This window comes from Achroia grisella, unplaced genomic scaffold (genome assembly GCF_030625045.1).
Source record: "Achroia grisella isolate CSIRO2021 unplaced genomic scaffold, CSIRO_AGI_Agris_v1 utg487, whole genome shotgun sequence".
Lineage (NCBI taxonomy): Eukaryota > Metazoa > Arthropoda > Insecta > Lepidoptera > Pyralidae > Achroia > Achroia grisella.
Genome location: NW_026712891.1, coordinates 535,458 through 550,921, shown reverse-complemented (window position 1 = coordinate 550,921; position 15,464 = coordinate 535,458). Strand labels below are relative to the sequence as shown.

At 38.6% G+C, this 15,464-nt stretch overlaps 1 protein-coding gene across 1 annotated transcript; it reads right to left on the bottom strand.

The window, feature by feature from the left end:
* Positions 1-744: 744 nt before the first annotated feature.
* On the bottom strand, positions 745-15,347 carry LOC131845812 (patj homolog). The gene is made up of 16 exons (XM_059194936.1): positions 15,096-15,347; positions 14,863-15,019; positions 14,402-14,574; positions 13,426-13,555; positions 12,835-12,947; positions 12,158-12,294; positions 11,613-11,761; positions 11,075-11,152; positions 10,542-10,743; positions 9,630-9,791; positions 8,879-9,024; positions 6,245-6,430; positions 4,896-5,044; positions 3,295-3,430; positions 2,631-2,797; positions 745-2,539 (listed from the first exon to the last, which is right to left on the bottom strand). The coding sequence occupies exons 1-16, from the start codon at positions 15,183-15,185 to the stop codon at positions 2,354-2,356; spliced, it is 2,361 nt and encodes a 786-aa protein (XP_059050919.1). The 5' UTR covers positions 15,186-15,347; the 3' UTR covers positions 745-2,353.
* Positions 15,348-15,464: the final 117 nt, after the last annotated feature.

Sequence of the window (15,464 nt, the reverse complement as noted above, 5' to 3'; positions counted from 1 at the left end):
CTTTGGCACAACCTTTTATTCTATTATATTATAGTTATATGCACATTAAAACTATTTAGACTAAAAAAGATGCCAACATTGTTTAGTAAATAAACCAAGTATTAAAAATGTCAAGTCTCAAAAAGGATTATAGGTATAGCTTTATTATCCCTAAGTTAGTGTCCCGAACTGATACCGTACTCGAACCAAACAACCTGTGTCCGTAACATTTATGCAGCGAATTACTATTTTAATGGAATTGGCATTTCATCAAGATAAGTTTATACACTTGTTAAGTTGTGACTGAGGAAGATTACAGCTGTAATCTTATCGCAATTTCATATAACAATTGAATGCAGCTGTACGCTATTGCATTATATGATAGCTTAGCTTATTTAAAAATTAAACAATACATCATCGGGTAAAACACAATCAATTGTCATCAAACATATCAGTAGTATAATAGTATACTATTTAATACATCTTATATCAGGGAATGAGACTAAGCATATAAAGGTTCTATAATAGCCACTTTCAATTAATGACTGATTGTATTTTATTTGAGTATAATGATAAAAAATAATAAGAAATAAATACAAACAATAGCACATATATAGAATCAAAGTTAGATATCAAACACTGTGCACGTGTTTGATATCTAACTTTGATTTTAGCATTGATTTTAACAAGTGTAAATTAATAAGTATAATTTTAATACAGACAAATAATAAAAAACAAAGTAATAATGAAATGGAGAATTACTTAAAAATTGCCTAATGAATGATTCTGACGTTCGTTTTCAGGTCATTTTGGATTGGACTTTGTCCTTTACTTTGTTATGATTTGAACTTGAAAATATAAATGCTAATTATATTTTAATATAACTACAGGTTTTCACCTGATAATGCGACATATACATTGCACCAATGACCATTATTTTAAAGGAATCTACAAGCTGTCTCTCATTTGCTTTGACAAGTTTTACAACTCAAATTTATGTGTAATATGATTGACCGAACTTTGATAGATATTCCTGTAAAAAATATAAAAGTTCATTTTATTTTATTATTATAATAAAAATAGCTATAAGATTTCACCGAACTATAAGAAAACCGCGCAGAATAATCCATTTAAATAATTATAGGAGTTGCCGAATATTTAAATTTAAAATTAAACTTCTTATGTGTTTTCGAATAATTTATGCTAAAATATTGGTAATACTATCATTTTATCGAATTGTAGTCGATAGCATGTATCCTATGATCACTACCCTGCTCCATTTAGATGTGATTAGGCAATGATTATCTGCATTTTGACTTTAGAAGCAATACCTTATTAACAATTTTAATGTCACATAACTAAATATTCATAACATATTAATTAAAGAATGTCTCTGAAGATTTGTGGTTCATGTAAGTATACATATACATAAACATATACAGTTTATCTTACATGAACCACAAATCCTAACCATTGCATCTACGATTATATCGGTTTTTAAGACACTGTAGTGGTTATCAGATTAAAAAAGGTTCCGTTATCCTGTGAGAATAAAGTATGGTATTAAAAGCAAGCGATCGGTCCATAACGACAAACGCTGAATTTTAAGCCCAATTTTAGACTACATATTCTATTTAAAAATGTAACTAGGAAAAAGACTCGACTACTCAAATGAAACAGAATGAATACTGTTAACCATTACTTTTCGCAATAAACGTCTAAAATTAAAATAATCCGGGCACGTTACTACGTGGTAACTGTAATATTTGAAAGAAATGGAATGTCAGTAAGATTTTAAATCCGTGCTATACAATATAATATAAATTTTAATTATACAATATAAATCTCATCTCATCTAATAACAATATTTTTTATAAATTTATACATTTTAAAACCATCATATCATTAAGTAATCATTTTGTTTCTTAAAATTAAATTAGTGAAATAACACCTATAAAGAAAAAGGAAAGTATAAGTTTTCCATTAATTGAAAAGATTGTTGTCAAAGATCTTCATCAACGATTTCGTTCAAAAAAATTTAAAAACACTAATGGACTTGGCAAATATATCATATGCTTTATATAAGTAGTATGATTTCATTATGTAAAAATATAATGCCAAAAATAACAGAAAGTTTCTAGCTCGTATTGTCTTATGTCTTATATAGAGAAAAATGGCCGAAGACGCATAGTACAGGGAAACCTAGTTTGGGCTACTGTCTCCCTCATCTAGTTAAATGAACAGTTCTCCAACTTCATTCTTTTTTTTTAATTCTTCTTTACAGAAAATAAATGTATTATTCCTAAAATATTTACCATAAGGAATGTATCAACCGCGGGGAGTGAATTCAGTCGGTACTCGTTTGGTGCTGGTTTTACGGTTCAGGCACGTGATCGGCGAGGGCGGCGGGCGCGAGGGGGCGTGCGGGGGGCGCGGAGGCGGGTAGCGGGGGCGGAGCGTCCGCGAGCGGCAGCGGCTTCGCCACCCCGATGCGGACCACGCCACGTGGCGCGCCCTTCAGCGCCGCAACCGCTTGCTCTAGACTCGCGTCCTCCAGATTCTAGAAATACAAGATGCATTACATAACAACTAACATTGTGACACGAGAATTTTATATTTGAGAAGATAATAATGTAATATATAGTTTATACCTGATCGTTAACAAAGAGCAGCCGATCGCCGGGTATGAGGCGTCCGTCCTGCTGCGCGACGCCGCCCGGCACCAGCGACCGGATCACCACCAGCGTGTGCGCCGGCCGCAGCGGGTCCTGGTAGTCCAGGATCGAGAAGCCCAGCCCGCGCTCACCCTTCACCAATTCTGTACATATGTTTATTTGTGTTCTTTATCTATATACTATTATAAAAATAAAGTTTCTATATTTCTTTTTTCAGGGTATGTTATAAAGGTATATTATCCGGGAATAATATTCTTTTATAACAGTGTATGAATTTTATTCCTACCTATCGGTAGGTGCTATATAACACAACGCTAAGACCGATAGAAGCGGAGCAGCAAAGTAAGATTTCCAGTGCTTCCTATGCGTGTACTCTGTAAACGGTTAAAGTTACGCTGAAACTATATATCACAGAAATGTTCTCCTTTAAAAGTTCTAAATAATCTTTACATAATCTATTACGGTTATGTCTATGAATTTTTTTTATGGTAATTAAATATCTTATACAACAATATATTACTAGCTGAAGTGTTTTTATAAATGTAATATTAATCCTTATCCAAAAAAATTGGAATAGACATGTCCTAAGCATGTTAGGAGGCAGTACGAATGCGATTACTAGAGCACAGGTAACCCATACCAATAATCTGCGGTTCGGAGGACCACATGGCGAGGCCGGTGAGCGGCTCGAGGCTGCGCGAGCGCACCTTGCCGGCCGCCGCTAGCGCTCCGCCCTCTTCTGCGCCCGCGCCCGCCAGGCTGCCGTCAGACTTCGCCTGTAGACACCATTACAGTTATACTCAATTTTCTTTTACATTAACAATGAAAAAATTCAGTAATAACGATAAACAGAAACGCAAAATCCAGTTCGAAACAATGCAATCTTTTGCGAAGATATTTGTGACATGTAGCACGCGAGGACCCGTCACATTTATTTACTACATTACCCATACTTCTTGTATGAGCGATGAAATTAAGTAAAAACGATAAACAGAAGCTGTTAATCAAGCTCGAAATAAAGCAGTCTCGCATTCTTTATTTTAATAGAACGACAAAAATAATAAAATGAAGATACACGACTATTATCCCAGGTGGCGTAGTCAGAGGTATTATCAATTTTTTCGCGATAAAACATCGATAACAAAATGAATTCACACACTTGATACGCCGATACACAACCTTTCGCTCGGTATATTTGCATTCTACTTATACTGTGTTAAAACAGTTATAAAATCTTAATCAGGCATAATCAATATAATTTGAAAGTCAATATTTAATTATCTTTACGTTGTATAAAATGAAGTCGCTTTTCCTATCTTTTCTCTTAGATCTTTTAAACTATGCAATGGTTTTTAATGCAATTTTTAGCAATAGGTAGAGTGATTCACGAGGAAGGTTTAATACATATACGAAGCGGGTGTACATGTACTAAATGTAATTAGTACTTGTATTAAAAATTAGCTCGAGGTCCTTGGCGTTGATATATCCAGTGACGTTCAGTTTTGCGGTCATTTGGCGGACAAGGCTAAAATACCCTCAAAAAATCTTTGTGTGCTTAGTGAGACGGTATTTCACGGCGGCCCATCGCTTGCAATTATACAAGGCGCAGATCCGGCCGCAGATGGAATACTGTTCTCATCTCTGGGCGGGAGCACCACAATACCAGCTACTTCCATTTGACCGCATTCAGAACCGAGCAGCCAGAATCATTGGTAATCAACGTCTATGTGACAGACTGGACCCATTGGCTTTGCGGCGAGATGTTGCATCTCTGTGCATTTACTACCGCATATATCACGGGGAGTGTTCTGAGGAATTGTTCGGATTATTACCAGCTGCTGAGTTTCACCACCGTACCACCCGCCAGAAACTGAAATACCATCCTGATCATCTGGATGAATGGCGGTCTTCCACAGTGCGGTTTTCTAGAAACTTTTTGCCTCGCACAACCACATTGTGGAATCACCTTCCAGCAATGGTATTTCCGAACCGATACGATATTGAAACCTTCAAGAAAAGAGCTTATTCCTTTTTAAAAGGCCGACAACGTACTTGCAATTCCCCTGGTGTTGCGGGTGCTCATGGGCGGCGGTAATCACTTACCATCAGGTGAGCCGTATGCTCGTTTGTGCCCTGTGTTATTAAAAAAAATAAAAACTACACAAGGCGAGTAGCTAGTTTCTTATATAAATGCATATATACTAGAATGAAAGTGGTGGTGGTAGTGATAACGAGTGGTACCTTGACGAGGGTGGCAGCGGGCGGCGCGAGGTCGAGGGCGGGCGGCGGGCGCGGGCGGGCGCACACCATGCACACCTCGCTTGACAGCTCCTTCAGGATCGATACCACCTCCAGGTGGTTCATGCCCAGCAGCCGGTGCCCGTTCACCTCTATACCAAGAGTTACGTCACGTTCATCATCATCATTTTCGTTCAAAGCTTCTATAGCTAAATAATCGTTCTTTGCTCTAAGTAAGGTAATTGGACTGTCTAAGTAGATGACACATCTGATGGTAAGTGGTAATCGTTGCATGCAAACAGGACCACATACATTAAGTTATCATGTGACGCCTGTGACACCCTTCGCGATGACATTCCAGAGGACTAAGATGTCTTACTTCTTATCTTGTAATTTCACTGCCTTATGCTTGGTAATAATATTTCGCTGAACATATTTTAATTCTGCAGAATGAGTATTAGTCAGATTTAACTCGAGATACAGTGACATAATATAAGTGAATATAACAAAATAAAAATACTCTCTCTACTCATCAAACAGAGCGATTTCCACGTATGATAAGAGTTGACATTACATTTTTACATTACATACATTACATTTTTCAGATTAAAAACAATAATGAATTGATTCCAGCTGTAACTGTCTCACTAATACTTTCTAAACTTTGGTGTATAATATACATTACTTATATTAACTTCGTTTTAACACGCAAAATTTACGTTTCAACTAGGTTGTGCTAGCCGTGGTCACAAGTTGACTGGAGTAACAGCGATGTCAATGTCGGTAGATGACCGCACGGAGCGCACGTAGTGGCGGGTACGTACCGAGCAGCTCGTCCCCGGGCCGGTGCACGCCCGCGCGCCCCACCGGCCCCTCGGGCAGCACGGAGCGCACGTAGTGGCGGGTACGTACCGAGCAGCTCGTCCCCGGGCCGGTGCACGCCCGCGCGCCCCACCGGCCCCTCGGGCAGCACGGAGCGCACGTAGTGGCGGGTACGTACCGAGCAGCTCGTCCCCGGGCCGGTGCACGCCCGCGCGCCCCACCGGCCCCTCGGGCAGCACGGAGCGCACGTAGTGGCGGGTACGTACCGAGCAGCTCGTCCCCGGGCCGGTGCACGCCCGCGCGCCCCACCGGCCCCTCGGGCAGCACGGAGCGCACGTAGTGGCGGGTACGTACCGAGCAGCTCGACCCCGGGCCGGTGCACGCCCGCGCGCCCCACCGGCCCCTCGGGCAGCACGGAGCGCACGTAGTGGCGGGTACGTACCGAGCAGCTCGTCCCCGGGCCGGTGCACGCCCGCGCGCCCCACCGGCCCCTCGGGCAGCACGGAGCGCACGTAGTGGCGGGTACGTACCGAGCAGCTCGTCCCCGGGCCGGTGCACGCCCGCGCGCCCCACCGGCCCCTCGGGCAGCACGGAGCGCACGTAGTGGTGGGGGCGCACCTCACGCCCGCCCTCCACGTCAACAGTGCCCTCTAGCGAGATGCCGAGCCCGCCGCCTCCACGCACCACCACGCCTACCACGATCTCCACCTCCGGGCCTACATCCAGAAACGATACCGTTAACTCTACCAGTCAGATAATAATAATAAAAACACTGGACAATTCACATAACGCCACCTGGTAAAACACAAAGCTAAAACAAAGCTAACTAGAGCTTTTATTATGGGTATCAGATAATAACATATATATATATATACATAGGAAACACGCAGACCGATTCATCATACAAACAAGACAAACAATAATACTCATTAATACTAATATTTAGACCGTGGAGGAATCGAACCCGCGATAATCGGAAACAAGGTGATATCCTAAACAATCCCCAAGTAGGTACGTATATGTAAATATGTGTCTCATAATGTATGAGACACATACTTACATATAATTCAACCAGTAGTTCCTGAACACAAAGTGAAACTGTACAATCGAACGAGATAACATCATCATCATAATCAGCCCAATGCAGTCCACTGCTGGACATAGGCCTCTCCCAAGGCACGCCACTGAGCACGATCTTCAGCCCTTCTCTTCCATTTTTTACTCGCAACCCTACGTATGTCGTCGCTCCACCTAGCTGCGGGGCGTCCTACACTACGTTTGCCAATTCGCGGTCTCCATTCTAGAACACGCCTACTCCAGCGAGCATCGGTTCTACGACAGATATGACCAGCCCACTACCACTTCAACTTGCAAATACGAAGAGCGATGTCGGTGACCTTAGTCTCTGGAGAATTACTTCGTTACAGATTTGATCCCTCAGAGAAACTCCAAGCATAGCCCTTTCCATAGCTCGTTGAGCGACTTTGAGTTGGTGGACCAGTCGTATCGTCAGTGTCCACGTTTCGGCACCGTATGTCATAACGGGTAAGACGCACTGGTTATAAACCTTGGTCTTAAGGCTTTGGGGTAGCGACGACGAGAAGACTTGACGAAGTTTCCCAAAAGCCGCCCAGCCTAGCTGTATTCGCCTCTTGGCCTCCCTCTCAAAGTTGTTTTTACCTAGTTGGAGCGTTTGCCCTAGATAAATATACTCCTGAACAACTTCGAGAGGAACTCCATTAATGCCAACCGGTTCCGGACGAATGCGATCATTGACCATGATCTTGGTTTTGTCCAAATTCATCCGAAGACCGATGCGTTGAGACGACTCAGCCAGGCCGTTCAGCATTTACTGTAAGTCCTGCAGCGATTCAGCCATGATAATGACAATGTCGTCAGCAAATTGTAAGTGAGAGATGTTCTCGCCGTTAACATTAATGCCGTAATTTTTCCAGTCCAGCATTCTAAACATCCTCCAACGCAGTTGTAAACAACTTAGGGGATATAACATCCCCCTGTCTTACTCCACGTTTCAGGTGGATATGCTTAATCCGCTGGTTTTGTACTTGGACGGTCATTGTTGCAGCGTTATAGAGACATCTCAGCACTTCGATGTATCGCCAGTCGACTTGGCATCGCTGCAGAGACTCCAGAACAGACCAGGTCTCGATAGAGTCAAAGGCTTTCTCAACAAAGGCTAGACACAGAGGTTGATTATACTCTTCGGTTTTCTGTATAATCTGCCTAACTGTGTGAATGTGATCTATGGTGCCATAACCACTTCGAAACCCGGCCTGTTCCGGGGGTTGAAACTCGTCAAGCCTTCGCGCAAGTCGATTCGTGATGACTCTTGAAAATAGCTTGTATATATGGCTTAGCCATGATATGGGCCGATAGTTCTTGAGTAGGGTTTTGTCTCCCTTTTTGAAGAACAAAATAACAGTGGCTCTACTCCATGGCTGTGGAGTTCTCCCAGTGAAGAGAACCGAGTTGAAGAGTTCCTGAAGTACTGCAAGTACAGGAGTACCTCCAGCCTTCAGGAGCTCAGTGGTTATCCCATCTTCACCTGGGGCTTTTCCATTTTTGAGCTGTTTAAGAGCCATCACGATCTCGTCACGACTAATTTCGAGCATCTCCTCAGTGTAATGGCGAGTCAGAGTGCAAGACTGCAAGTGATTCAGGCCGACATACGTGTGAGGCGTACAGTTCGCCGAAGAAATCCTCGACTTCCGAGAGAATCTCCGGCTTAGAAGCGGTAACAGTACCTGTCGATGTGGTTACCTTTGACAAGTGGCGTCATAGAACGAGAATAACAATATACAACGAAATAACATTTGTTTGTTTTAGTTCCTAAGTGTGCCACTAGATGGCGATGTTTAGATTTATACATTTATCTACATCTCGCTATTTAGATTTTTTTCTGAATACATATATATAGTCTTTTAATAATGATTAATAAAACAATATAACAACCACTGTGAAAGGTTTCAGTAGTTTAATTTATTTAACTACCCTAATCAAAGTACACCCTTGGGGATCTGTGGATAAGATTATTCAAAACAAATTATGCAGCATTATATATTAGTACAGACATATTTCTCTTTTTTGCAAATACGACATTTGAAAAAGCAGCTATAGAACAAAAAATAATAAAAGCCAATCACCGAGTATGGCCTGCCACTTGCGCTTGATAGCCTCCTTCTGTTCCTGGGTGCGCGGCATCTCGAATGGCGGGTGCGGGCGCGCCGCCACGGGCCCGGGGGCGGCGGCCGCGGGTGGGGGGCTGTGCGGCGGGGAAGCCCCGTCTATACTGTAATAAATCAATTCAAAAATCATTTATTCATAGAGGACATATTAGCTGCTTATGAGTCAAATTTTTTGTATTAATATTTTTTACCTTAAGTATTTACTTGATTATTATATGAATCAAATTATATAAATAAATTTTTGCTCTTATGTCGGATATATTCGCCGTGTAATACACACAGATAATATGGTGTAGATGAAAGATTTTTTATGATATTGAATATTTTTCCAATTTATTAACGTGGCCAGTTTAAGACAAAGCAGCAGTATGTGATACGTCTAGGATTTATAAACTTAAATTTATATGGTTTATTACTTTCGCCTAAAAGAATTTAAAAAAAAAGAATCTGTGTAAAATTGTGTTGGCAAGACAATTATACAAATACATTTATTTTTATTTTCCAATACTGTGCAATATTATTAAACCTCGTTTGGAATCATCAATGAATTACATCAATCTAATTTCAGACATTGAAAATGGGAGTACATTTTACACTCACTAAAAGTCACAGCTGTGTATACAATGTTACTACTTAACATGTGACATGATTTATAGATAGCCCCTTTGCCTACATAAGCAAATATTAAATTTAAAAAAAATAGCCTTACGTAGTGTGCAAGTGTGTCATCTGTATGTGGTGTTCAGTAGGCGCGTCGGCGCGGTGCATGTGTAGGAAGGGGTTATGCGCCGGCGCCGCTCCGGTCGCCGCTGCGCTCTCACCGGCCGCGATCGCCTGCTGCAGCTGCTCGAACTTCGGTCCACGCAGGTACCTGCCCACATGATACTTTACACGTATGTTCTCTCACGCGCAAAACGGCTTCAACGCAGCAAACAGTGACAATTTAAATGCAATAAAAGACAACAAGAAAGACTGCACACAAGAAATATAAACCGTTGTCTATACACACGAGTGATAGAGCATCACAGAATTAACTGTGACCATTGTGGTCTTCCCATTCATTGCCATTTTTGAGGACAAAAAGTGTTATCTTTGAATAATATAATTTCACTGCCATATTTTACCTCACAACTCGCAACAAAGGTTGTGATGAAAACAGCTTAGCGGCCGTTATGAAATCTCTTAAGATATCTTAAGAGATTTCATAACTGCAGCAGTGGATTTCATTAATGCTTTCATTGTTAATCAAAATTGGCTAGTCCCTATTGATTAATCTTTTAAAATAAATATCAACATTATTACGTTATTGAAGTCAATTAATGTTTCCGTCTGCTCCCGCGTCCTTCTATCGTGCGTTTTTAGCGGCTTTATGTAATTAATTGTTGTAAAAATGACGCATATTATGGAGCAAAGACATAATTATAGAAGTCATTGATAGTTTATAAATCTTAATCGAGTCTTTGTAAAGTAAAATGTGTGGAATAAAAAATAACGTTTTAAAAGAAAGTGTATAGTGACTTGAAACATTTTAGATTGCGAAATGGTTTATAGCTACAAAAGTAGGATAAATTGTTAAATTCTTATAAAATAAAATTTGAGAATGTATACAATAATTGTTCACCTCTCTAATTCCAAGGTTACGATATTCCCGCTCTGCTTGAGTGCATCAACAGCGCGCTGGTTTGACTTGCCAGCAAGCGAGACGCCATCGACAGCGACGATGCGATCATTGACCCGCACTCTTCCACTTAGAGCGGCCGCACTACCAGGTGTTACTGATTTTACAAATATGCCAGACAATTCTTCTTTTTCGCATACATATCCTGTAAATATAAAAAAATATGATGCGCTAGCGATATACTAAAAAATCGCTAGTATTTTGATGTCTACAATATATATACATAATATAGCCAAGGTATTGTTCGCCTCCTAGAGATACCTATACAACGAGGATTCTCGTACAGTTAGCAACTCTTTCTATCTGAATAAAAGCACAATGCACGTACGTGGCGCTATTGTGTGTTTAGCCAACAACTCAACAACAGCACTACTTATGTATAAGTATCTTACAATTATGAAGTAGTGAATAAGAAAGTTAAGTAAAGTTCATGTTCATAGTTATTTGCAATATGTATAATTAGGTATTTAGCTTACCCGCTATTGTAATTCCTAGGCCATTCTCATCTTTCTTTAGTTGCACAGTAAACCGGTCCACTTCTGGCGATTCTGCATCTAAAGTATATCAAATGTAACATATATTAGAATAAATTCTATTAAAGAATGTTATCTGTTGTCGTAGTAATATTGGCAACCCTTTATGGCAAAGTTATTTCCAGGGGAATTAGAATCGTGAAATTTACTGAAACCAGTCAAAGGAACTAACTATAAGAACTAAGAAGGACAAAGAGACTCAGCCAGTTATAAGAAATAAATTCAATGACGAATCCTATTTTTTTTAATATATATATTTATCTCAAACATAAACTAAAGTATATTATTTATCACAAAAAAAAATATTGCTAAAGTAGTGACATGTAACTTGTCACCTTTATTACAGTATCAGAATATCACAGACTTAGTACAGATTGCAGCTGCTATACTGAATCTCTGAAATTTGTGTACGAAAGTTTCGGACTTTCGTAAAGAAACAAACACAAACATTTTTTTTTTAAGTATAATGTGAAATCTATACCGGAATCGGGTGGTGGAGTAATCGATTGATCGAACACGAATCTCGATGCAGTTGCGGTGTGAGGTAGAGACGTTGGCTGCGTGTGAAACACTTGTTCGAACCCAGCATCTAACAGATACCGATCCAAAGCTTCAGGTTCCGATAGCAATCTGAAAAACGTTCAACAGAGATTATATGATGGGATGCTTATGACGCATATTTTGAGGATATGAGTATAGAAAATAACAAATTCTATAATTTGGTTGATTAATGTAATCTCAAGTAGACTCCACAAATTTCTGCATTGATATAATTAGTAAGGTAAGAAGTAAGATTCTTTAAAAAGACTGCTGTAATTCAACAAAAGTTTGTGCCGTCAAAAGCACCTGACACCCCTGTACCTGGCGGACACAAGAAGCGCGGGGGGGTGATGGGGCGCGGCAGGGTCGACGGATCTCGCCACCACCAACCACACGCGCGATACCGAAGCGTACAGCCCGTCAGTAACCTTTTCCGACCCGTCTCAATAAGAGGCGTGTCGTGGATAGCGTGTGGAGTGGTGGTACCTGGCGGGCACTACTGGCGCAGGGGCGTGATGGGGCGCGGCAGGGTCGACGGGCCTCGCCACCACCAGCCGCACACGTGATCCCGACGCGCGCAGTACTCCAGCCACCTGCTCCGACCCCATCTCCATCAGGTGTGCCTGCATATCACATCCATTTTCTAAAAGCTTCATCTCTTTTTTACTATATACTACATTTGTGTACTGTGTATTTTTTTTCACACATATAAAACATGTATGAAAAAAATAAGTAGTAGACTCTAAAATGTATCATAAATGTCTGAAGTGTTGTTCATGTACATAGGTGACAGTTACCACTTAATCTGGTGGGCCATTAGCTTGTTTTCCATTCCAATTACATCAAAAAAATGTTAATTAATCTATATAATATTCATAAATGATAATGATAATCAATTATTGCATATATCAGGATGATATTAGCTTATTCAGTATGTTGTATAATCACATTGTTTATTGCCTGTTTAGAAACAGGTTTTTTATGGATGATTATGGAATGGTGCACCCATCTGTACTAACAGTTTGTGCTGGCTGGTTTGTCTTATCATCCTCCACTTGTGCACACAAGTGGAGGATAAGACAAACATGAGGTCTAGTCAGTTGGCCCATTGTGATAGATTCACCAGGAATTTATCACATCATAGGTTCAGAATTCATACTCACATCTCCAATTTGTAAGATATGGTCACCAGATTTAAGACGTCCATCACGGTCGGCTACACCACCAGCTAGAATAGTTTTCACTATAACACCACTAGTCCTAGCACCAATTATGCCTGAAAACATAATTTTTAATGTATAATTTTTAAGAATTTTTCTAATATAATCTATGAAATAAATATATCTGTCACTCACTTAGCTGACTCATTATTGACAATATATAAAAATTTTCCAAGTGGAACATTCATACTAAATCTTAGCAGAAACATATTTACAGAAAATACAATTAATATAGAGTAATATCTGAATTTAGTAGAAATACAGTAGTAAAAGCTATTGACATATACTGCTACATTACATGCTTTAGCTACTGTATTTGTTTCATTAAACAAGACAATGAAATCAGAATATTGTAGTTTTAAGATCCTATAAGATGTATTTAACTGAACTGAGCTCCTATTGCATAATTGCTAAATTATTGTATTAACAAAATAATGCTATGTTTTTTCTAAAAAATGTAGGAGTTGTAAATAAACAAGTAGTTTCAAATGCAATATTATTCTTGAAAAATAAAGTTGCAATGTGGTATTTTACCAAATCCAAGTCCAGTGCCATCATTAACTAAGTTGATTATTTCAACCTGCGCCCAATCGCTGGCAACTATATTGTGAGATGTAGAAGGAAGGGAATCATCATTACGAGTCATTTCAAGTAATCCATGGACCTGTAAAAAGATTATAATATTTTTTTATTCCTATAAATAAATTCCTAGGTGAGGGGACAAATGCATAATGCATAAGCACATGCAACACCAGGAGAATTGCCTGCCTATTGTATATTGTACTACTATTTTGTGTATACTGTAAATAATACATAGGTTTTCATGAATTGCTGACTTGACAAATTTTGTACTGGGTCTCACACACTTCTAAACTATGTCTTTATACTAATGATAAATAGCATTATTTAAGATACCAAGACACAAATTATATGATTTGTCATCATATTAATGTGTTAACAAATATTTAGTCACAATATTTCTAAATTTTTGTTATATTGCAATTGCTCTGTTAGGCATATACATTAAACAATCAACAACAATGTGGGAAAATAAACTTGTTATTATTACAATTTTTTCATTTATTATCACCTTATGAAACTTACTCAGATTTCTACAAATATTCTAAACCCAAAATTATACAAAATAGCTGTCCAGCTATTCTTAAGTTTTAGTCGGACATATATAAATACATTTTTATCTCTATAGTAGTTTGCCTTACTGTGTCTCTATACAATAATAAAAACTATTTTTAATAATAACTGTCTAAACATATTATAATGTGACTATTACATATTATCATCTATTGTTTAAAACAAACAAAAATTAATAGTTTAGTACTGGCATTCATCAATTTAGTAAAGAACCATACTAGATTTTATTATTCAATTGTTGGTATATTATACATCATACTTACTTTTGAATACTCACAAAATAACTATGAGTAATTATTGTTGTAATACATAAACTAAATCTATTCTTTTTTATTTGATTCTAAAGCAGACATTTTACCTGTTTAGGAGACATGTTGGAATCAACAGAAGCAGTATCAATGCCCAAGATTCGTTCATTGTCAGAATTAGATCCAAATTCTAAACTGTGAGGTGGAGAAACTTGAGGAACTCTCTGTTCTTCTTCACCTTCATGACCTCCATATAAATTTCTTGCTTGCAAAGCAAGATCACCTGTAAAATAAAAAATAATTTGTTATGGCAATAATTCAACAGTATAGACAGCCAATTATTAAAACATACATTTCTTTACATAGTAATAGTTAATTACATCTAGTACTTTGATATATATCGTTTAATGATATGCATGGTATTCCACTGCTGCTTGATGCATTAATGTATGTATGTAATGATACCAATAAACACACAACAAGGGAAGTCTTATTTTTGTGTCCAAAGCAAATAAAACAGATTTAGGTGGTCATATTTTGAATAGAACTTTATACAAACAATTAATATTACCAGCTGGTGTTATATCAAAGTCTCCAGGAAGAATAGACGGATGATGAGCTACTTGAGTAGCGAGCATGCCCACGGAGTCATGAAGAGTAGCAATACTTCTTAAAATGGGACTATCCAAAAGATTGATAAGCATATTCAAGTCATCATTAGTGGCAGCCTGTCAAGGAAAAAAAGATTACTAATTATTCATAGTCCAGTATTTAGATATAGGATGCAAAAAGGAAATAACTTACCTTTAATTTTGGATCATCACTTTGGTCAACAGCAGCCTTCACACTCTCCAGTTGTTGTAACGCATTTGATATATTTACTCCGAGATGCATAATGAAAAATGGAGACTTCAATGAAAACAAATTTTGATAAGTTTGCGTTTATTTGAAATAGAAAAAGGAAATTAAGAATAAAATATTTTGTTTGTCAATTTCTATAGTGATTTTATTTTATAATTTATATTAAGGTTCTGGAAACTAGCACACAAAGAGTGAACAAAGTATCGTACTCTGTACATAGTTAGTGTTCTGAGTTCTTACAAGTTGCCAACCTCAGAACTATTCGCCGAAAACAAGTAAAATAACGCTTTGATCAATTTGGCATAAAGCCAT